Source organism: Pempheris klunzingeri, chromosome 1 (genome assembly GCF_042242105.1).
Source record: "Pempheris klunzingeri isolate RE-2024b chromosome 1, fPemKlu1.hap1, whole genome shotgun sequence".
NCBI lineage: Eukaryota > Metazoa > Chordata > Actinopteri > Acropomatiformes > Pempheridae > Pempheris > Pempheris klunzingeri.
The window spans coordinates 21407110-21429817 of NC_092012.1; the positions used below are offsets into that span (position 1 = coordinate 21407110).

Here is a 22708-nt window from a genome sequence, read left to right on the forward strand (position 1 = left end):
AATCCTGGAGGGAATATTTCCCTATTTTAGCTGTTTTTGTTTGAAATGAATGCTATTAGACTTGAGTGTTTCCCCTATGTAGCTATGTATGAGTGTTTGCAGAGGTTGTACAGAGATGAAAACAAGACCACTTCTTTTCAGCCTGCCTGTCAACATGCACAGAGCATTTCACTGTTTTACACTACTTCAGTAAAGATGCATTGTACACATGTGCAGTGTGTAAATGTGTTTTTTTAATGGTTGATGCTACCCTTTATATAGTCAAGTATATGTTGTAATAATAATGTACAGATAAGCAAACACCATTGCCTTTCCTGTTAAATTGAATATGATTAGACGTCCTAATTCTGTGAAATGTTTCTAAGGTTGCCTGTCTCCTCTCTTTTAGTGCTTTAATTACAAGCATGATTAAAATCTGATTATAAGAATGAGATGCAAATGTAACTGGGCAGACTCTGCAGGTATATGATGTTGCTGATTAGATTTCCTCTTTCCACCATTGCCTACTGTTGTTGCAGGACATCCTGATGAATCTGGCCAAAGCAGTGGCTAACGCTGCAGCCATGTTGGTGCTGAAGGCCAAGAACGTGGCCCAGGTTGCAGAGGACACAGTGCTTCAGAACCGGGTCATTGCTGCTGCCACTCAGTGTGCCCTGTCCACCTCCCAGCTGGTGGCTTGTGCCAAGGTATAAGAATATGTTTGTGGGGCATTCAGATCACACGAATAAGCTTGAACATTCATCACTGCTACCGGCCATGAAATATGAGACTCATTGTACTAAATGGTTCCCATCATTTCACTATTAGTCCAACATGTACTCCTTTCCAAGCATTTGCATAATAGCCACTGAATTCACTTTTTGGGAACTGATGCACTGTTGGTGTGATGTTTTTTTTCCATTTATCATGTCAGGTTGGCCTCTGTAGTGTGTGGATATCACTGGGGAAGCTATTGTTACAACTATTTTGTTGAGTGCATGGCAATAATTCCCCATTTGCATTCTCATAAGTAGACTGTGCAGTAGCAGAGGTTTTGTATTTCTGGGGAACGAATACGTCAGGGTGCACCGAGGCACTGTGAAATACCCGGTGCCCTCATCACACTTGCACATCGTTAATTGTACAACCCACATGCCTCTAATTAGTTTAAATGCCTTCCTGGCTTCCAATCTGAATAGTTATATTCACTAAACAAATCCTCACCTCTCTTCATGGCCCTGTGATGAGAACCATCTGCTGAATGCCTTTCAAATCTTTTTCCCCTCTCTTCTGGCTGTTTCCTCTGTTCTTTGTGAAATGTGATTTGTTGAAGCCTGTTGTAGCGTTGCGTTTAAAATGTGTTTTAAAATAGTGTCAAATACAGTTTATGTTTAATATTGGGAGGGCTAGATGGAGATTATTTCTATTTTGGCACATTTTTTTTCTTTTTTTCCAATTGGAGAGGAAGTTACCTGCCTTGTCTCCTCTTGTGTCTTTTTTTCCTCCCTCACCTTCGTCATCTTTTCCTCTTCTCACCTTGTTGCTGTAGGTGGTGAGTCCCACCATCAGCTCACCCGTGTGCCAGGAGCAGCTGATTGAAGCTGGAAAGCTGGTGGATCGCTCGGTGGAAAGCTGTGTCCAGGCCTGCCTCTCAGCCACAGAAGATGGCGAGCTCCTCAAACAGGTCAGCTTGATTCATTTATGGAGGAACTGTATGAACTGAACTGTATTGTTTTGTGAATGCCTTTTTGTTCTGTCTTAGGAGATAAAGTATATCTCATGTCTGACCCAGGAATCACTCATTTAGCACCACTAGTTGACTGGTTTATTTCGGTTTATTCTCATTTTTCATTTAAACCACATCAGAAGTTTTTATCTTTTATTTAAGCTATTCAGTTAATGTACGCTCACCCTGCTAAAGAAGCAATGATGATAACGAGTCCATCGTGCCTCTCTAATGGAGCTGAAGACATGCAGCACTAACGGTGATGATGTTCCTCTCCTGTACTGAAGGTGAGCGCGGCTGCCAGTGTGGTGAGTCAGGCTCTGGCAGATCTCCTGCAACATGTTCGCCAGTACACCTCAAGGGGAGAGCCTATCGGACGCTATGACCAGGCCACAGACACCATTATGACGGTCACTGAGAGCATCTTCAGCTCGATGGGAGACGCAGGTGAGTCTGAAAGAGATCCAAAGCTGAGAACAGTAAGGACTCAAAATTGTGCATCTACATCCAGCCATATTGCTCTGAAATGCATGTTGAGGTTAAGTAATTATGTACAGTGCTTAGGTTTAAAGGCAGGTTGATTAGTAACGTGTATTTTTAATCTGAAATGCAATCATGGTTGAAGCAGTCATTAGCAGGCATGTGCAGCCCACAGCTGTTCACTGAAGGTTTAGTTTTCATTATGAATGTGGTAGAGACATTTATGGTCCCCAGAGGATGAATCCTAATGACTGAGAGGTTGACATCTTAAAGAGAGAAATGTCTCAACAACTATTGAAATGCAATGGAATTTTGTACAAAAGTTAGCCCACAGCCTGTAAGGCTACTAGCATGGCTTTGTCTTGTCGATAATCCAGACATTACATGCAAACAAAGAATTAAAATACTCTGATAGAGTTTTTCATAATCTGGGCTAAAGTAAAAGCCACGACAGTGATGAACAAAAAAATGCAAGATGGCCGATGGTTTGCAGGCAGAGCTCAGTGACTGATCACTGCAGTTGTTTTTGTCTAATATCATACAAGCTGTGCTATTCTGAATTTTATTTGCTCATACTCGTAATTAGGTTCTTGGTACACGCTTTTTTTGACCAAAGTCTACCAGATCTGATGAAGGCTTGACCTGAATCTGCCTGGTGCCCACCCCAGGACCAGCCTCCCCTGTCCTACTCCTCAGTGTGACCCATCAAAGAGGTTTTGAGTAAATGTGGCACAATTCTGGCTCCTGTCGTGCTGTGAAATCTAAAATGTGGCTAAATTTAATCTGCTGCAGTCAAATATTTAGTTTTATAAAAAGAGATGAAAAAGCAAAATCTACACTAAGCTTTAAAAGTTGCCTTCCACAGCTGTAAAGTTTCTGGTTTGTGAGGAGATGTCTTACTTTGTATCAGCCCTCATCCCATCTTCTCCTCAGAGGGACTGACATGATGGTGGGTTTGAATAGAGTGCTGTCAGCCCTGGTGAAGCCACAGACAAAAGCTGACAGTGATGTTTACAAGTCTGACAGCAGAGAGAGAACGAAAGAGATGCACAGAGAATATCCCGGCCCAGCGGTCAGCTTAGTCAGATTGATTGGCTCGATAGAAGTAGAATAGCTGTTTCCTCTGCTGAGACCCGGTTACATGCAGCTAGGTGGAGAATACCACCTTTGAGCCGGCGTCAAATATGTGGGGTTATGTGAAACCTGGCATTCAGGTCCTAATATGAAATGTGAAGAGAAAAAAAAGAGTGAATCCTTCTGTAGTGCAGTGTTGGCAGATCAGCTGATGCATTCACATGAATTATAGAGGCTAACCGCCAAATAGCTTGTGTGCTGTGCCAGGTCTGCTTTGACAGGGAGAATATAGACACCAATCCCTTCCGTCTTATCTCATTACTGTGATAACACACAGTGTTTTTCAAGGGCATCAAAAACACCGGGGCAGGAGGAATAATCGCATCCAATTGTTTTTTCACAAGTCACCTGCATTTGTTGCGTTATGCACATCTGATCTGGGAGAGAAATACAAGTTGGCCAGAAAATGAGCCACAGTTGGCTGAGGAAAGGTGTTCGTATCAGTTAGATCTTGTTTTCTCCCACCAGGTGGTTTTATTATGATGCTGACATTTACACTTCAAAGTCACAATATGAGTAAAGTATCAGTTTAGTGACTAAGTAAACCTTAAATTTCTGTTGCTGCTACAAAATTAAATGCGATCAAGCTAAAAATCGGTGCAGTTGAAGTATTCATCTGCTCCACTAAGGTTTGCCAGCATTGCATCGCTTGCATCATCATCCTGAACTAGAACACAAGAAAGTAGTCATCGAGCACAGGTTGACTATTATTGCAAGAAAGAACTGAAGACAAGTTGTTCATGACCCTTAACTTCATGGCGTAACTCTTGTGTAATCCTCCTGAGTTAAAGCAGGTTGACTGTGTTAACACGTGCAATCTCTCATTAGTATGACTCATCCATTAATCCACATCTTTCCAATTTTTTCTCACCTCTCCATCCCCCACACCGCTCCACCACCTCTGTCCTCTCTACTTCTCCTCTCAGGAGAGATGGTGCGCCAGGCTCGGGTGTTGGCCCAGGCCACCTCAGACCTGGTGAATGCCATGAGGTCAGATGCTGAGGCCGAGGTGGACGTCGACAACTCTAAGAAGCTGCTTGCAGCTGCTAAATTGCTGGCCGACGCCACCGCAAGGATGGTGGAGGCAGCAAAGGTAAGCATTGTGTGAGACGGAAGTATATTGTATTGATTATGTGTATTTTCTTAGAAGTTTGCACGTATATGTCAACTTTTGTCAACTAAAGCAGTAAGTTTACTGAGCTGAAGGGTCAGTGGAAACAAGGCCTCACTCAAAGCTTTCAGCCAAAAAAGTGTTGAAAATGTTTGGTTTTATTCAGCGTGGTGGCATTTCTAAAGACCAGATGAAAATCTACTAGGCTGGATTTCATTCTCCTGCTCATACGAGGCAACCTTTTCAGTGACCGCATTGTGTGTGTGTGTGTGACAGGGATTCACTTTCAGACCAAAACAAGAACTCCTGAATGGGCAGCGCTTGCTGTCTGCACATATTTGAGCTTTGCCAGACTGTCCCCAACCTGGGTTTAAGCCCACTCTGATGGTCTGTGTTTCTATAATTGTCATATAACCACTACTAGGATTGTTATAATCCTTTAAACATGGTAGTGGACAGTTTGAATTAATTGTACTTATTGGACCATTTATTCTACACCCATGAGCCTCTTCCTGGCCGTGGTACTAAACAGGATTGTCATGTTTCGGAGTTATGAGCGAACGGTGAAATATTATAATCTATTCAGCTTTTCCACCTCAAGTCTCCAACAGAGCATGATTAAGAGGGCATCAGACTCTTTCCTCCCAGACTGCTGAAGGGCAGATTTAGCTTTGCCACTCAACCCATCCTCCTCTACCCAAACTATTTATCTGCTATCGCTCCACATCAGCCTCATTATCTGTCCACAGAATCACACACTGATATTAATAACTCTCCACTTCCACCATGAAAATTAAATGACGCCCTCCAGCTGGCTTGATGGTCGAGTTTGATGGCAGACTTATCACCGCCACAGCTGCATATTTATCTGTGTCAGTGGAGGCTGAGACCTCGGGCAGCGTTACCGTGGTAACTGATTGATCTGAGCCTGTGGAGTTCAGTCTTTTTGGACTGTGTTTTACAGCTGACCGTCTTTATGCTTGTTTTTTAAAATCCTGTGTCAGGTAGTGACTTGCTGTAGTGATACACTTATTGTATCACTGTAAAACAGATGCCGCTTTCTGAAAGCTAGTCAGTGCGGAATATCAGCCCTTTTTTGACAATTATGCAAATTGGCTGTTCAATTGAAATGATGTTAGCAGTTGCCAGCAGGAGATGACAGCTGTAAACTCCTCTGATTTGAAGCTGGTCACATCATCATACATCGTTTTGCTGTAATTAATACTAAGTCATAATTAACTGTTGTACAAAGCTTTTTTTTCTGTTTGTGCACTTGTAGGCCTTGTTTATAGAGATATGTGGTCTGGCAGTAGCATCTGTGGGGATAAGCATTACCTTTAATGACACGTGTTTTCAGCAGCTCACCCAGCTCTGGGTGGCTGCAGGTGAAACTACCAGGTTCCCAATTAATTAACCTAATGGCAGCAGGCTTAGCCTTCTCTCCAACAGCAGGACACACGGAGGTGCTAAGTGATATTGGCCTCCAAAGAGCCCAGTTAACTTGTACTGCTGGATTCATAAGCAGGAAAATGAAAGAGCTGCTTGCTTATGTGAATCAACAGCATCACTCATTGACATTTAGCCATCAACAAGAAACTGAAGCTTGAGTGCGGTTATTAACTCTGTGTACACCGACTGAATATTGTAAGATCACTTGTGGATGTGTCTGCTGCTCGTCTCAGTGGGTGTGTGTTATTTTTCTGACTGTTACTCAGTCACTTAGGGATGATCGTGCTTCTCAAAGAAAGGACTAGTTCTCAAAAAACTATTGTTTTAAAGATTGTAGAAAAGGAGGAGAGATCATGAGCAAGTCATTCGGGCTTTGTCTTGCCAGCTGTTTTCCCATCTTGCTCACCTGTTGTGTATTTGTTGGTGTGTGTGTGTGTGTGTGTGTGCTCTCAGGGCGCGGCGGCGTATCCAGAAAATGAAGACCAGCAGCAGAGACTGAGGGAGGCTGCAGAGGGGTTGCGTGTGGCCACCAATGCTGCTGCTCAGAACGCCATCAAGAAGAAACTGATTAACAGACTGGAGGTCAGTGACGCCGGCCTAACCTTTACAGCACAAATGGCTGCCTCAGGAGGGGGCTATCTCCCTCTGAATCTGAGAATATTTTCAGTAAAACTTGACATTAACACCAGGACTAATCCTAAATGTCACCGCTAAAGTTCCAAATATTAAGATAGTGTATCACCGTCTATGAAGCACGAGTGGGGGCATCTTTTGGCACCAAAGATCAGTGAGTATTAGATGTTGATTTCAGCGGTCTTCCACTGTTAGATGTTGGGATTTTTAGACAGGTTTGTTATTGCTATTTTTAAATGGCCCTGAAATGGGGAAAAAACAATCATCTATGTTTGTGAAAGGGGCTCATTTGCCTCTGGGCTATTTGTCTCATGACTCAATACTGTTTCAAACTAAAATATTGAACTCATTAACAGGCTTTATGAATATTTCAGCATTTGTTACATGCTGTAGTTGTTTAATCCCTTGCCTTTTTACAGATTTTTATGATATTCATTTTAATGCCTATCTAATTTATATATCTACAACTTATGACTTGTCGTAGTATCGGTAGTTTTACAATACTACAGTAATTTTTGCACAAACAAAGTGTCTGACTGGAAAATTTAAGAGCCAAACTTTTATTGATGCTGTACTTCCACTCAAATGCATTAATATCTACAATAGCTTAGTAATTCATTCTATGCAGCTTACATTCATGCATATTCTTCAGCTTGTCATCTTGTGGGAAAATGATGTAAGTGTTAGGAAACACAAACCCATTTTAAAATGTCAGGACCGTAATTTTGAGTCCATTTTTACTGCAAACTCGACAGCAGAATCTTTTTACGTCCAGACTCAAAAGCAGAGATGTGACCTGAGAAGTCTTTGCTTTAAAGGGACATTTGAAGAAAGGCTGATACAGAGACTGATAGAGAGCTGCCCTTTCACTATATTTGACATGTGTATGTTTGTATGGCTCTTAATATTCCCCAGAATGCTGCCAAGCAAGCTGCGGCTGCAGCCACACAGACCATTGCTGCTGCTCAGAATGCAGCTGCCTCCAACAAGAACACCGCTGCTCACCAGCAGCTGGTGCAGAGCTGTAAGGTGAGGATCACTGCTTTCTCTTTGCTTTGTTCTTGTTTCCCTTTTAAATCAATTATTTAAACTGTTTTCTTCTTTCACGTCCTTATTGAGAACTTTGCTCCATGGTTTAGAGAATAATAGAGGGATTTTATACTGAGGTTTTTGTACATCTGTTAAGTCTTCATTTTGCCTGGATTTCAGACTGTGTGTGTGTGTGTGTGTGTGTGTGTGTGTTTTGTGTGTCTATAGGCAGTGGCAGACCACATCCCACAACTTGTCCAGGGGGTGCGTGGCAGTCAGGCCAAACCAGAGGACCTCAGTGCACAACTAGCACTCATCATTGCTAGCCAGAACTTTCTACAGGTACACACACACCCCCATCCTCACCATTGTAAGGAACTTCAGTCCTACATTGGGAACCAGGCTGAGCAAAGTATAAATAGTGTTCCTGCCATGTGGGGATCCATTAAAAATAGGCCTGTAACCTCTTTTTGGTGGAAGCAGCTAGTTAAAGAAGCAGTGGTGTGGTGGGATCATGTGTTGAATGCTTTAGTTGCACTTTTAGAGTGAGGGGAAATACACAAATACAACAACATAATTTGACCTTTATTCCTTGTTGTTGCCCGGAGAAACATTAAGACCTCAAGGTCTTAGGGGGCCCCTTAATAAATGAAACTTAATACGATAATCCTTAGTAGGGAAAATATCATTTATCTGACATTTTGACGTGTTTAAAGTATTTGTTTCCTTACTTTTTTCCACTCTGCAGCCTGGTAGTAAGATGGTGACCTCGGCCAAGTCATCTGTTCCCACGGTGACGGATCAGGCTGCAGCCATGCAACTGGGTCAGTGTGCTAAGAACCTGGCCACCTGCCTGGCTGAGCTGAGGACGTCTGCACAGAAGGTAGATCACACATACACAGAGGCGTTCACATCCTGAAGGCGGCAGTGCATCCAGGAAGTCGATGCATTTTAGATGCAAACTGCATGCAAAACAAACCTAATGCTCCCACATTGTTCCACAAAGACAGTGTGCCTCTCTGAATCACACAAGAATAGAGCCAACCGTGTGTTCCACTGTGTCAACAAGTTTTTTTTATGCTTAGTCCACATCAGATGTACTGAAGTGGAACCTGCTGTCCTTGGGGCTTTTAAATTGCACCATAGACGTCTGAGTCACATCAAGTCACATCAGTTGACCAGTGACAACACTGTGATAAACTCAAACATCTGCGATACACAAAACACATTTGCCGCAAATTCTGTACTTGAGGAAAGTGCATAAGTGACAACAAACTACTTGCAGGTCCAAAACAGTAGTAGCAACCTTTGTAACTATGTGAACTGTGACTGACAGCAGACTTCCTGTATGTTCTAGGCTCATGAAGCCTGCGGCCCCATGGAGATCGACTCTGCGCTCACGGCCATCCAGACTCTGAGAAGCGAGCTGCAAGATGCCATGCTGGCAGCTGTTAATGCCCAACTGAAACCACTACCTGGAGAATCAGTAAGAGACATTCTAGACCCATGAATATACTCGGGGTTCATTCATCCAAACCCAGCATGAAAGATGACAGCTGCAATAAGTTCAGTTAAGTTGTACAAAGCATAGAGACGACTAGCAACTCCTTTGCTGTCTAGTTTAATTTAGTTAGGTAGTTAGTCTAGTTATTTGGATAGCTTTTGAAGTTGGTGGCTTATTTTCCACCCTTCCCTCTGCTTTAGTTGGAGAAGTGTGCTCAGGACCTGGGCAGCACCTCTAAGTCGGTGGGGTCCTCCATGGCTCAGCTGCTCACCTGCGCAGCACAAGGAAATGAACACTACACAGGTTGGTACTGCTGCCATACTGACTTCTTCAGAAATGCTTTTAAGTTTTGGAAATGGCACAACCTTTCCTCTTATGCCAACGTAAGATCAGCCTTTCAGTCTTCAAATAAGTATATCACTTGACCCCATAGTCAACATAGAACTTTTGCATCAATTTTTCTTTGATCCCTGATCTGATAGTTTCTAAGTGTGTAGTCTCTGCCACAGACCCTCATCTGACTTCATCTTGCAGCTGCCAGCATCTCTTGATTTGCAGTACACGCTGCACACACAGCTTCTTTCTCTTTTTCACATGACTCTACCATATCTGAACTACTAGAGATGTGATTCAATAATCCATTCCAGTTACCTAATACATAGCATCAAATGTCTGATCTCACAGAGTGCTCTAAATAGGCTGTAATGTATGCTGCAGAGAGGTAAGGCAAATTAACAGTTGTCAGTTTCAACCTGACAACCTTGCCTGTGTTTTGTCTCTTCATTTGTTAACATGCTATCAAAAGCTTTGACAGTGTCCTTGGTTCTTCATAGGACTGACTTACTTTCCTTAAGTGATCTAGTCATCTGCTATGTCATACCTGATGTAATATGGCTTAATTTCCATTTGTTTTATCCCATCCAACTGATGTGTGGCAGATGAGATGTTTTCTGTTGGTTCCTGACGAGCGGTAAACACCCTCTTGATCCAGATCATGTTTGTCAGGACCGAGGAAATGCTTTCTATACATTTAACAAATATCCTCAGTCTTTAGGATTTAAAAATGACTACATGATGAAGAGTCATCCGTGTATAAATGATCTATGATGTCTCTGAGATTCTTTCCTGATTGTGGCTGTTTGTCACATCTGTGGTCTCTCTCCCCTCTGATTCTGTGTGTAGGAATAGCAGCCAGAGAGACTGCTCAGGCCCTGAAAACGCTGGCCCAGGCGGCCCGTGGCGTCGCTGCCTCCACCACAGACCCCAAGGCTGCAGCTGCCATGCTGGACTCCGCTCGGGACGTTATGGAGGGCTCAGCGCTTCTCATTCTGGAGGCCAAGCAAGCGCTGATTTCCCCCGGAGACGCTGAGAGTCAGCAGAGACTCGCGCAGGTGAGATGATTCAGGATGCTCATGATGCTCAGAGGCTCTGGTGTCTATTCTGCACGTGTGTCCTGTTTAACACAACGGGTGACTCTTGATGCTGCAGGCTGGAAGGCTCCGTCTTCTTCCCATCAGGCCGTGACACTAGTGCCATATAGCTGACACAACCAAATGTCACTGCAGAGACAGCTCTGCACAATTCTGCTGTCAAAACAAAAATCCACTAGCAACTGGTCCATGAGACTTATGTTCACAAGCCTCTTGTCATTCGTCAGTTTCTCCAACCTCATCATCTCCACCCTCCAACTGTTCATGTAGGGAAATGTTAAGTCATATTTTTCATACCACATAGAGCGTGTGCATGTGTTTCATGAATGTTTTATTATTGTTGTTACATCTTTAATTCATTACACATCAAACGCTCTCTATTTCTATATCATGGAACTCTTGGATGAGTCTACATTTTGGAATAAACCAAAGTTTAAGCGTCCAAACATTTCATAGAACTCATAGAATCGTCTGTGTTTTACATAGCAGTCATTTTCCTTTTGAAACAGGATCTGTTTGAGATGCAGCCGTGTAAAGTTGAAAGGAAAGCCCAATAGCTCTTCTTTCAGTGCTAAATATTATCTCATGGGCAGAGTGTGAGCCAGGTGGATGTCTACATCTGCTTAGTAATACATGAAAGTGAACACCTGTCAAATATAGCGAGGGACTCATGTAAGAAACCTGGTGCCAAATTAACAGGCCAAGGACCTCTTAATTATTTATGTCTTGTCCTTCTCATATCCTCTTCACAAAATAAATAAATAATATCCGTAGCAGTGTGGAGAATTTAGGGTGTTTTTTCATCTTGGGGAAAAACACCCTAATATAATGCTACTTGTCTTTTGAAGTTGCGATTGGATGTTAAATTAAGAACCCTGTGTTGCTCTTTCCACTTTCTGCTTCAGTGGGGTTCAGTGAGGTTCTCTGTGATCTGGCAACCCAGCTTGTGGTTTTTTTGTGATTTGTTGAGAAAAAAACCCAAAAATTGTAAAGTGGTGGTATCAGTTATTCTGCATTACTTCCTTGGTTGTCAGCATTTTAAATAGAGATTTCTAGCTCAGCCTGGTGGCTCTAACCCAGTCCTCTGTGAACCCGCTGTGTGTTCCAGGTGGCCAAGGCTGTGTCTCATTCCCTGAACAACTGCGTCAACTGTCTGCCTGGCCAGAGGGATGTGGACCAGGCTCTCAAGAGCATCGGGGAGGCCAGCAAGAAGCTGCTGATTGAAACTGTGAGTTTGGTCTGTGACTCACCGCAGCTCTGCCAGCAGAATTAGCCTCATGTGTTTTCTTTAAATGCCTCTCAGCAAAAAGATGCTTGAGGAATTTATGGCGCCTAATGACACGTACAAGTTAAGTCAAATGGATAGAAAAGTTTCAGGTTTTATTTCAGGGACTTTTTAGAGCCTTGTTTTGTCACAGCTTGGCCAAACTAGAATACAAATGTTTTATCATTATCGTACAAATACCCTTCACTCTCACTTGTGAGCAATTTTTCTAGTTTGAAACCAAAAAACTTGAACACAGTTTTGATCAAGCACACATTTTTCAGAGTTCAGACACACTCGTTATTCATTATACACAGCACTATCTAGCCGTTTAAATGAGGCTCAGATGAGTACGTTTTTAAATTGTTACATCAGTACTTCATTACTTCATTACTTTCACTTGCTGGCGGCATTGCAGCTCAGTTAATCACAAACTGTCATTTCAGTTTCATCTGAAATCACTGAGTGCTTATTCTGATTCTCTGTGTTCTTCATTCAGATCCCTCCAGCCTCCAAGTCTTTCCAGGAGGCCCAGAGCGATCTGAACCAAACAGCAGCAGACCTGAATCAGTCAGCAGGCGAGGTGGTCCATGCCTCCAGAGGCTCCAGCAGCCAGCTGGCAGTGGCCTCTGGAAACTTCAGCCAAGACTTTGATGAGTTCCTGGATGCTGGTATAGAGATGGCCGGCCACACTCAGGTCGGTCTTGTTGGATCAGATTCACACGAACATCAAAGTCTTTAAAAAAGGGACTAAAGACATAACGGCTTGTTTGGTTCTGCGTTGCTTTTAGAAAAAGGATGACCAGTTGCAGGTGATTGGTAACCTGAAGAACATCTCCATGGCTTCCAGCAAACTGCTGCTGGCAGCTAAGAGTCTGTCTGTAGACCCTGCAGCTGCAAATGCCAAGAACCTGCTAGCTGCTGCTGCAAGGTACCGCAGCTAGCCACATACACACCTGCACGTTGTGCTTTTATGCTTTCATCTTTCTCTGTATATTGCAGTGTGTCTAATATTTCTGTAGGAATGTGAGGTACTTGTTGATGCATTCTGTTTAAAAAAGAGAAGATTTAGAAAAGAGAGATTTGACTGGACTCTGATGGAATCAGTTCAGTTTAAAATGGTTGTCTCTTTCAACATATTGAATCATTCGGTTATCTGCCCAAGATTGAAGCCATAACTTCATGATTAAATGCTGCAGTTGTGCTGATTGCAGCTGCCAACCTCCATTTTTAGCCACAGATCTCACATTTTCAAAAAGAAATGGGAAGAATTTCAGAGATTTGCTGATGAACTGCATAAGCTTGCACACAGAAACACAAGCATAGAGATGCATGTAGGGGGTGCATGCACAGGCTTAGTAACACATAAAAACCTTCAGTAAATGTGTTCACACTGGTCAAGGCCAGCATGCTCCCTAACATCTTCAAGCACTCTGGTGTGATTTTTATTTTTTCCTGTTTGTTTTTGTGCTTCAGGGCAGTGACTGACAGCATTAACCAGCTGATCACGCTGTGCACACAGCAGGCTCCTGGCCAGAAGGAGTGTGACAACGCCCTGAGAGAGCTGGAGGTGAACAGAACTTTACAGCCTTGTGATCGAAAATCAACAATCATATCAACAAAGGCTTGATGGGAGTGTTATTTACTGTGGTCTGTTTGATTAGTACCCAATAAGAATAATTAGCATTTCTACTGAATCTCTCATCTGGCCTTAACTAGAGAGAATGTGAATAATTTGGGAAATGCTGTCTAAGACTGACCAGTACTGCTGACTCGTCTCTCAGGCCGTCCGAGGAATGCTGGACAATCCCAATGAGCCGGTCAGTGACCTCTCCTACTTCGACTGCATCGAGAGTGTGATGGAGAACTCCAAGGTAGGCTTTCAAACCAGACACCCTTGTGATCCAACACCAAGCACACACAGAGCTTAGTATGTTAAGCATTCCTCTCTTGTCTTCTGTCTTTGTTCTGCTGGCCTGCTCCTTTGTGCTGTCCAGGTCCTGGGAGAGTCTATGGCAGGTATTTCTCAGAACTGCAAGACTGGAGATGTGTCTGCATTTGGAGACTGTGTGGGATCGGCCTCCAAAGCCCTGTGTGGCCTCACTGAAGCTGCAGGACAGGTACAGAATGTGGACGAACAGCTGTCACAGTACAGGGGCTGTTAAATGGATCATATTTCCTTTTCACTAGTCTTAATGCTGCTAAACACTGACAATGGGAGTTTTCTTTCCCCCCACAGGCCTCCTATCTGGTGGGTGTGTCTGATCCCAACAGTCAAGCAGGGCAACAGGGACTGGTTGATCCCATCCAGTTTGCCAAAGCCAACCAGGCAATCCAGATGGCCTGTCAGAATCTGGTAGACCCAGACAGTAGTCCCTCCCAGGTACATTCCCTCACAATATTCTCTGTAGAGCAATCAGCCAGCAACGGTTAGGTGTTGATCCGATGTTGAGGTGTTGTATATGTAGATATGGCAGTGATTATTGTTTGTTTTATTTATAATGCACATCTATCTATCATGTTGGTCTTTTCCTTATGTTGACTATAAATAGATCTTTGGACTTTTTGACATGTTTAAAGGAGATCTACTTCTTTTGTTAAATGGAATATTTCAAAAACCAAACTCAGTCATTTATTACTTAGCCTTAGGACAGAAATGATGGGGATCTTCAAACTATTGAAGTTGACAACCCCCCCTTTTTGTTGCTCCCAAAACTGTGTATTTTCTGCAAATACCTGATGTTGAAGGTTCCAACTGTGCAGCCAGACGTCTGCGCTGCAGGTCTGAAACACCAATATTTACCTCATTATCACCTTTTTTTTTTGTCTTCAACAACATTCTTTGTTGAAAACAAAAAGCCATATGCCCTCATTTATGTCAGTGTCCATCTTGCCAGTCTATTCTGGAAGTTTCCAGGGAGATGCATGCTAGCACAATAGTGAATAACTTTTAGTACGTAGAAATGTCAGTGAGCGAACACTGGATGATTAATACATGACGCTGGGGTGAGTACTTCAACTGCATTGTTATCTACTGACCAATTAGTGACTAAGATTTGACTTCAAAGTAACCGTTTAACGTTTTGGCAGGTGCTGTCTGCAGCCACCATTGTTGCTAAGCACACCTCGGCACTGTGCAACGCCTGCCGCCTGGCTTCCTCGAAGGCAACCAACCCAGTTGCCAAGAGGCACTTTGTCCAGTCTGCCAAGGAGGTGGCCAACAGCACCGCCAACTTGGTCAAAACCATTAAGGTAAGGTTGTCTAAAGGTTTGCTCTGTCCTCTAATAATTGGCATACCACAGTATAGATATGGGTTTAGCTTTGTGATTGATCAGGGATCATTTTGAATGAATCCTCTGAGTGAATTCTGAAGCATTTGTGATTCATATCAAGTCATATTTGTTTTCTAATAAACATCTGTCAACAATTTTTTTTTTTTTCAATTCTTGACTCTTGGGTTAGATGAATTATTTAGATACTCTAGTTTAATCAGACTTCTTTCATGCACCTCCATGTTCCGGTTCTCTCACTTTGAAGGCTCTGGATGGAGATTTCTCAGAGGAGAACAGGAACAGGTGTCGCGTCGCCACGGCTCCACTAATCGAGGCTGTGGAAAACCTGACAACATTTGCTTCCAACCCAGAGTTTGCCAGCATCCCGGCTCAAATCAGCAATGAGGTATGGCCACCTGACATTAGTGTTTATGGTGGAACAGCTCTTACATTATCATACCAGTAGAAAAACAGGAAGTTACATTTTCTTTTCCATAGGGCTCTGCGGCACAGGAGCCGATCCTCCACTCGGCACGCTCCATGCTTGACAGCTCCACCTACCTGCTGAAGACTGCACGCTCATTGGTTATCAACCCAAAAGACCCGCCCACTTGGTCTGTCCTGGCTGGTCACTCTCGCACGGTGTCCGACTCCATCAAGAGTCTCATCACAGCCATCCGGTTAGTGAGACAGTCTGTTTCTACTGATGTAATAAAAGAAATGTTTGCCAAAAGCATATGAAGGTGAAACTTTAAGGAATAGTTTGCAGTTGGTATTGGTGGGAAATGTGCTTATTTGCTTGCTCGTCAAGAAAATCAGTACCTCCCTGTGGTGAATATGAAACAGCTAGCCTGGCTCTGTCCACAGTAACCATTTCTGCTCACTGGTACCTTTCAAACTCACTCATTACCAAGATGTATCTCATTTGTTTAAGCTGCACCAGAGGCAAGGTTGAAACAAGACATTCTGTGGGGTTCTGTGACAGACTATTTCTTGGCAGAGAGCAGTAACTTACTGGAGTCTTGTCGTCACTGTGAGGTTGCTAGAAGTTGCCAAAACATCATCATCCTGAAGCCCATTTCTACACCACTGTACTCTATTCACTGCTGTGATGTACTCATTCTGGACACACACAGGTTGAAACATTCAGAATTAGGTTTTGACTATAATATCAGTTTTTATCTCCAATTAAACTGAATTAATTGCTCTGCAAAAACAGCTGTGAGACTAATGTACCGTCCTTTAGAAAGTGCTGCTCCATGGCATAACAAATGCTTGCTCTCATACCTCCACAGCTGAAAATGTTAATCTCCTCTTTCACACCTTTTGTACCTGACCTTGATCAGAAGAAGACCGATGGAATATTTCAGCTCAGAACATCTGCACCTTAGCGTTCATGCATAGCTTAGCATCCCTATCACAGCCTTCCTTTTACACTGCAGGTTAAGTACTAGGAGTAATAGAAATGAATAGTAACAAATAGGAACGGACTCCATCCAACAAAAGTAGACCTCATGACTTTAACCTCATTACACTCAGAGGTTGTGGTTATATTTTAGTTTCACTATCAGTGTGCTGTCATGCATGGAAATGGATGTTTAACTAAACTTCTTATGCCCATGTGACGGGGGCCCCAGACACTACAGAGGCTTCACAGCTAATTTGGCTGCCCAGCTTGATCTCCCTGTCTAGTGACAGGACCCTACAGGCCACATTGCAGCAGACGTGACCTGAGCAGCAATGAGATGAGACAACCAGTAGAAAAGATGTTAAAAAGTCATTCTGGAACCTGTCTGTGATTTAATAAGTGTTAGTTATGTTAACATTTGCTCTTCTCTCTTCCTGTCTTCTTGTTTCCTTTCTTCTTCGCCTTCTCTGCTCTCTGTTTTCCCTGCTATACGTGATGTAAAAGTACCAAAGTACCAACCGTTTTATTTCTTTGTGTCTCTCTTCTTTTCCTCTTCCCGTTTTATTCTCAGGGACAAGGCCCCGGGCCAGCGGGAGTGCGACTCGTCAATTGATAACATCAACAAATGTATCCGGGACATTGAGCAGGCCTCTCTGGCAGCAGTCAGCCAGAACTTACCCAGCAGAGACGACATCTCACTGGAGGTAAGCAACCATCAGAAAATGATGTGACATTTTCCAGCCAGCGGTGTCTTTCTCTGTTTGGATTTGTCTCTATTTGCTCGGCCTTGTCTGGTATTTATCTCTGTCGCACTTTTTCTCAGTATTTTACAGTCTGATAGTTGATTTTTCTTTTTAAAGTCCTTTTCTTGCTTTTTGTGTCACTCTGTAGAATAAGGGATCTATTATTGGTGGTGTTAATTAGGTTTCTGTCCATTCTAGGTCACAAGCAGCTCATTCGGCTGCTATATGTCATTTAAAAAAACTTAATGCAGTGCAAACAAGTATTTTGTTGCATCTTCTAGCAGCAGACCTGCAGTACAGTTTGGTTCCCACTAACTCCTTATGACCTATACCTGAGATTGCTATATTCTAATGACGAACCGGACACATGGCAGCTTTTGGTACTTGCACCACCTTTTCAGCTTACATATAAAAACTAGAGTAGCTTTGGGCAAATTTGTCTCTGTTTAATTCCCTTCCCAGTGCTTTTTAGCAGGTTTCATCTGAATTACTTGAGTATACCTCTGTCTCCCATAAAAAGCAAGACAAAAACTAATTTCTTTTTATTTCCTTTCTTCAGGCGCTACAAGAGCAGCTGACGTCCACTGTGCAAGAAATTGGCCATTTAATTGACCCCGTTTCCACCGCTGCCAGGGGCGAAGCGTCCCAACTAGGACACAAGGTATATAGGGCAGGAGTTAATTACTTTACTTACATACAGGAACTGTGAAGCAACAAAGTAATACTTTTTAAATGGGTTGTAGCATTTCAGATTTCCATTTGTCAGGAGTGGGTCTGGACAAAATTATGACAAGTATCACAGCAACATCTCTTCAACCAGTAGATGCCCCTGCTCTCTGTGTGTAGTTTAAAACTCAGATGCTGAGTTTTCCACTTGAAAATGTAACATTTGCTGTAATTCTGACAGAACCTTTCACCCTTTGCCTCAGGTGACCCAGTTGGCTGGCTACTTTGAACCGCTGATCATGGCCTCTGTGGGCGTGGCATCAAAGCTGAAGGACCACCAGCAGCAGATGACGTTCCTGGACCAAACTAAGACCCTGGCTGAGTCTGCCCTGCAGATGCTCTACGCCGCTAAGGAGGGTGGAGGAAACCGAAAGGTATAACCACTTTACTTTCTTACCGCTGCACCAACTCTGGAAGGATTATCCGGACTATCTAACGTGTGCTTGTGTTTTGGTGTCACACAGGCATCCCATACCCATGATGCCATAGCAGAGGCGGCCCAGCTCATGAAGGAGGCAGTTGATGATATCATGGTGACTCTGAATGAAGCTGCCAGTGAAGTGGGAATGGTGGGAGGAATGGTGGAGTCTATCGCAGATGCCATGGCCAAGGTGAGTGTTGCAGGGGGGGATGCTTGGGTGCAGCAGGGCCAGCACAGGTGACCAGAACACACCACCATGTGGCCAGTAGCTTTCTGTTTGCTTGAATGTCATGACTGTGATGGGTAAAATAAGTTCATCCTCTCTGGTTCTTTAATAAGACTTGAGAGCAGCTACAAATGTTCTCAATCACTTGAGCAGTAGCCCAGACATCCTCTTCCCTAGCCATGTCTCCAGGTTCATCTATGGATCCCGAGATGTTCCCAGGCCCTGAGAGATTTCCAGAAGGCGGAGTTTACCTGATTCCCTAACCTCCTGATATTTTTTCTTTAGCTGCACAGGAGCAGCTGTTTTTTTTTTTTTTACACATCTGAAGATGTTTTTTGAGACTGGTGCCTTAATCAGACGTGCCCAGTTCACTCTCATGTCTCATGTCATCATGTGATCCTCAGCATGAGCTGGTGATCGGTTTACAGCTCTGCCCCATCTTTGTTTGTGTTACAAGGCAATATGGCTACAAATCAGATTATATGTTCATCCACTTTTGTCATAAGATTATCAAGGCTCCCTACTCTCCCCATGGATAGCAACAGTAATCCAAAGCCTTTCGAGGAGAACCAGCATGGAGACATTAGCCGAAATGTGCTCTTGTTTCCTCTCTGCAACTTAAAGCCAGTGGCTTAAGGCCTGGCCCCACCCTGTGTAGCCCCACACAAGTGCTTGCCTTCAGACTCCAGAAAAAGGCCTTAGTTTTTGCTGCACCGATTAGTGAAGTGAGGACAAAAAATAGGTTAGAAGTTGATAGAGAGTACAGGAGAACTGGCAGGACAGGAAATGATCTCGATATTTTTCCAGGACGTTCCTGGATTTGTACCATCAAGGCCCATCATTTTCTGATGATGTCATTTCTTCTTCTTTCCCCATGATTTCCTGTTGCTTTCTGCAACACCTTGATTACAACCTCAGACACCAGAAAAAGTCCCTGATTAGCATAATGATGCAAATCACAAGCCTTCGGAGCAAAGGGAAGGTGACTGCCAACACAACCGGAGTCCGGCTTTCAGAACTTTCAGTCTTTCCAATTAACAGTCAAACTGGTGGCAAACACAGAAGGTGTGAAACAAGAAAAAGCCTTTTATCTCAAGTACAGACACCGTCAACTAATTGCATCCCTTGTTGCCTTCCTCACTGAGCCTTATCGCAGGGGTGAGGAGTGCCTCAGGTGGCGGTCAGCAGGAGGAACAGCATCATCTTTGTGTGGCACATCATGAATAATTTTAAGTGCTTCATTTTGGATCTACATGATGACCGTGTGTGTGTGTGTGTGTTTTGTTGGTGTGTCCCTTGGTGCGTGCATGTCAGTAGTTGATTAAAAGAAGATAATCCTCTTAGATAATGTATCAGCATAATGCTCACTCTCTGCTGTGGCTCCAGCCGAGGTGATTTAACAGCTTTTCTGCTCAACTTTTTCATCACTCAGTCAAGACCACAGATTCTAGGGTGTTGGTTCACTCGTGGCTTAAACGAGCATCGTGTACTTGCTATTTTGTAGATTCATTTCAGCACCAGCATGCTTTTCCCACATGGCGTCATCTGTCTTTCCTCCCCCGCTTTACCATGACACTCAGATGTGTTGAGTCTAATTTAGCAGAAATGCAAGAAGCATGTGTGCACTACAAGCTGGTGATGAAATGTTTTTAAAGCTGTAATTACAGTGGATCTGGTGGATAATTTGTAATGAGTGTTTATCATTCATTCTCAGTGTTTGAATATGAAATTGCATCATCGTTGGTTTGCAGATGAGCTAATGCCTGTGTACCTGACAGAATTATTGTCATTGAAGGGTATATTGGATTTAACACAGCGCTGCAACTAAAGAGCTGAATGGTTGATTATCTTCATGTTTGAAAGTGTTTGGTTTATGAAGGACAAACTAATCACACCTATAGTGACTGCGTGGCCATTTTAACTGTGTGTGTGTGTGTGTGTGTGTGTGTCTCAGCTGGATGAAGGTACACCTCCTGAACCAGAGGGCTCATTTGTGGATTACCAGACCAGTATGGTAAAATACTCGAAGGCCATCGCTGTCACCGCTCAGGAAATGGTAAACCTTACTGTTTACATTGTTAGACTATTTTGGAAATGTTACCATCACTTGTGAATATATTATTATTTGTTAGATAATAATAATAATAATATGAAATGTCTCAGAATTATGATTATAAATAAAATCAACCTTCTGTGTCTGTGTGAAACATCTCCTGAGGCTAAACAGCACATTAACAGTTCAGCATAATCTGAATGAGTTGACAAACTTGTGTTGTACAAAACAGTCTTGTTTTAGCAAGGGCTCCTACCGAGGGTATCAGAATTACAGCATTTCTTTATGAAACAGCACACTATTCTTGTACAGGTGACGTGGAGTAAACATACATGTGTGTTAGTTTACACTGACAGTCGGTGTGTGTTTGTCCCTCAGATGACCAAATCGGTGACATGTCCAGATGAGCTGGGAGCCCTGGCCTCTCAGGTGACTGTGGACTACAGCCAGCTGGCCGTTCAGGGACGACTGGCTGCTCACACAGCTGAGCCAGAAGAGGTGGGCATGGCCGGGGCATCACCCAGAGACAGACTGTCTCACCCATTATACACATTTCTATTTTCAGCACTTAGAGCTGCATGCATGTAAAAAAAAAAAAAAAAATGTGTGTAGTGCACACATGAATGTGTCATGGTGGAGCTGAGACACCTTTTCTGTTTAAACATTTAGAGTACACGACTTTTCTCATCTAAATTGTCTCCTAGAAGGCAAGAGGGTTCATAAACTAGGCTTCTTATTTTTGCACTTGAACCATTTCTTGTGCTCTCTGTTTTTCCAGATCGGTTTCCAGATCAAGACCCGAGTGCAGGAGCTTGGACATGGCTGTATCTTCCTCGTCCAGAAGGCTGGAGCTCTGCAGATCACTCCGTCTGACGGCTTCACCAAACGAGAGCTCATCGAATGTGCCCGTGCAGTCACAGAGAAGGTATTATCCCATCAGAGACAGAGCTCAGTTTGAAATTTGTTTTCTTCTTTTATTAAGAAATGTACGTAGCTCTGTCAGTTAATTAAATAAGCTTAAATAAGTTTATATCGTTTCTATCAACGTTAATTCTGATGATACCAAATCACCTGGCCTCGTGTGATCCACACCAAACTAACTGCAGGGTTGTTCTTTACTTGAATATTAGAGCGTTATGTTGTATAGTTTACACCTAGTGATTCTGCTGTCATGGTATCAACAGCATAAGAGGGTTAGTGCTATAATTCATTTTATCATATACCTCCTGAATTAAGGCATTTTGTGAGAAACCATTTGCTGAGGGCATGCTTATGCTTCAAAGGCTGACTGTTTAATTCATAGTTCTTAAGCATGAATTATTAAAACAGTGTGTGGAGTAATGTATCTCGCCTAAGTACTGCACAGATTGTATCCAGGCAGTCCAGCAACACTGTACAGACATTATACAGACATGGCCTGTGATTGCAAACAGATTCACCCAGATGTATTAGTTGCTGCTTCATTAGTGGAATCCACAGCAGCTTGCTTTTATAGATACTAATTTCAAATTCTGAACATTTGAACATTTTAATTTTAAAGCCAGGCTTTTTTTTCTCTTTTGCTTAACATCTTCATGACAAGAACAGTCTGTGAAGCATGTCGTGCTTGGTCTGTTTTGGTCTCCTCACCCTTAACTTAATCACAGCCATTAGAATTGAAAGACATCAGGCAGTCAGTTCCTCCTGCCACTCAGGCTCCTGCGAGCAAATAGAGTCGAAAAAACAGTTTGACATGTGCTCATTTGGAGAGTGAGTGATGGTCTGTGTTGCCCGGCGTCCACATGGTTTTTTGCTGTCACGGCAGATTTTTAAATTCTCTACTAGTGACTAGTGTTTGGGCTTCTAAGCTGACTGCATTATTTATCATGTTCCAAGGAAACGGATATCATAAACAATGCTAAATGAAAGTGTCCATCACAATCTATAGCAGTGTGTTTTTTTTCTCTGCTCTATTTTGACCAGTAAAGATATGCTCCACTGCACTCCACTCACCAAAATGCAGTAATACTACTTTACAGTAAGAGACTAATTAAATCAAAACAGAAGGAACCATACCTCGTCACTTACAGTGTAGGGAAATGTACATTCTGCCTGAGGTCAGAATACCTGCATGTCCTCG

The 22708-nt window shown here is 43.1% G+C and overlaps 1 protein-coding gene across 1 annotated transcript in view; it reads left to right on the forward strand.

The window, feature by feature from the left end:
* tln2a (talin 2a) overlaps window positions 1–22708 on the forward strand; it is an 84955-nt gene that overhangs the window by 54145 nt on the left and 8102 nt on the right. Inside the window, exons 19-46 of the mRNA XM_070855206.1 lie at window positions 519–686; window positions 1529–1663; window positions 1993–2152; window positions 4246–4412; window positions 6333–6461; window positions 7428–7541; window positions 7770–7883; window positions 8290–8424; window positions 8899–9027; window positions 9246–9348; window positions 10228–10436; window positions 11584–11703; window positions 12239–12436; window positions 12531–12670; window positions 13216–13309; window positions 13524–13613; window positions 13737–13859; window positions 13979–14122; window positions 14830–14991; window positions 15278–15418; window positions 15511–15692; window positions 16992–17124; window positions 17723–17824; window positions 18093–18263; window positions 18354–18500; window positions 20491–20592; window positions 20968–21087; window positions 21368–21514. Coding sequence (XP_070711307.1) covers window positions 519–686; window positions 1529–1663; window positions 1993–2152; window positions 4246–4412; window positions 6333–6461; window positions 7428–7541; window positions 7770–7883; window positions 8290–8424; window positions 8899–9027; window positions 9246–9348; window positions 10228–10436; window positions 11584–11703; window positions 12239–12436; window positions 12531–12670; window positions 13216–13309; window positions 13524–13613; window positions 13737–13859; window positions 13979–14122; window positions 14830–14991; window positions 15278–15418; window positions 15511–15692; window positions 16992–17124; window positions 17723–17824; window positions 18093–18263; window positions 18354–18500; window positions 20491–20592; window positions 20968–21087; window positions 21368–21514 — 3879 coding nt within the window. The remainder of the gene's footprint in view (window positions 1–518; window positions 687–1528; window positions 1664–1992; window positions 2153–4245; window positions 4413–6332; window positions 6462–7427; window positions 7542–7769; window positions 7884–8289; window positions 8425–8898; window positions 9028–9245; window positions 9349–10227; window positions 10437–11583; window positions 11704–12238; window positions 12437–12530; window positions 12671–13215; window positions 13310–13523; window positions 13614–13736; window positions 13860–13978; window positions 14123–14829; window positions 14992–15277; window positions 15419–15510; window positions 15693–16991; window positions 17125–17722; window positions 17825–18092; window positions 18264–18353; window positions 18501–20490; window positions 20593–20967; window positions 21088–21367; window positions 21515–22708) is intronic.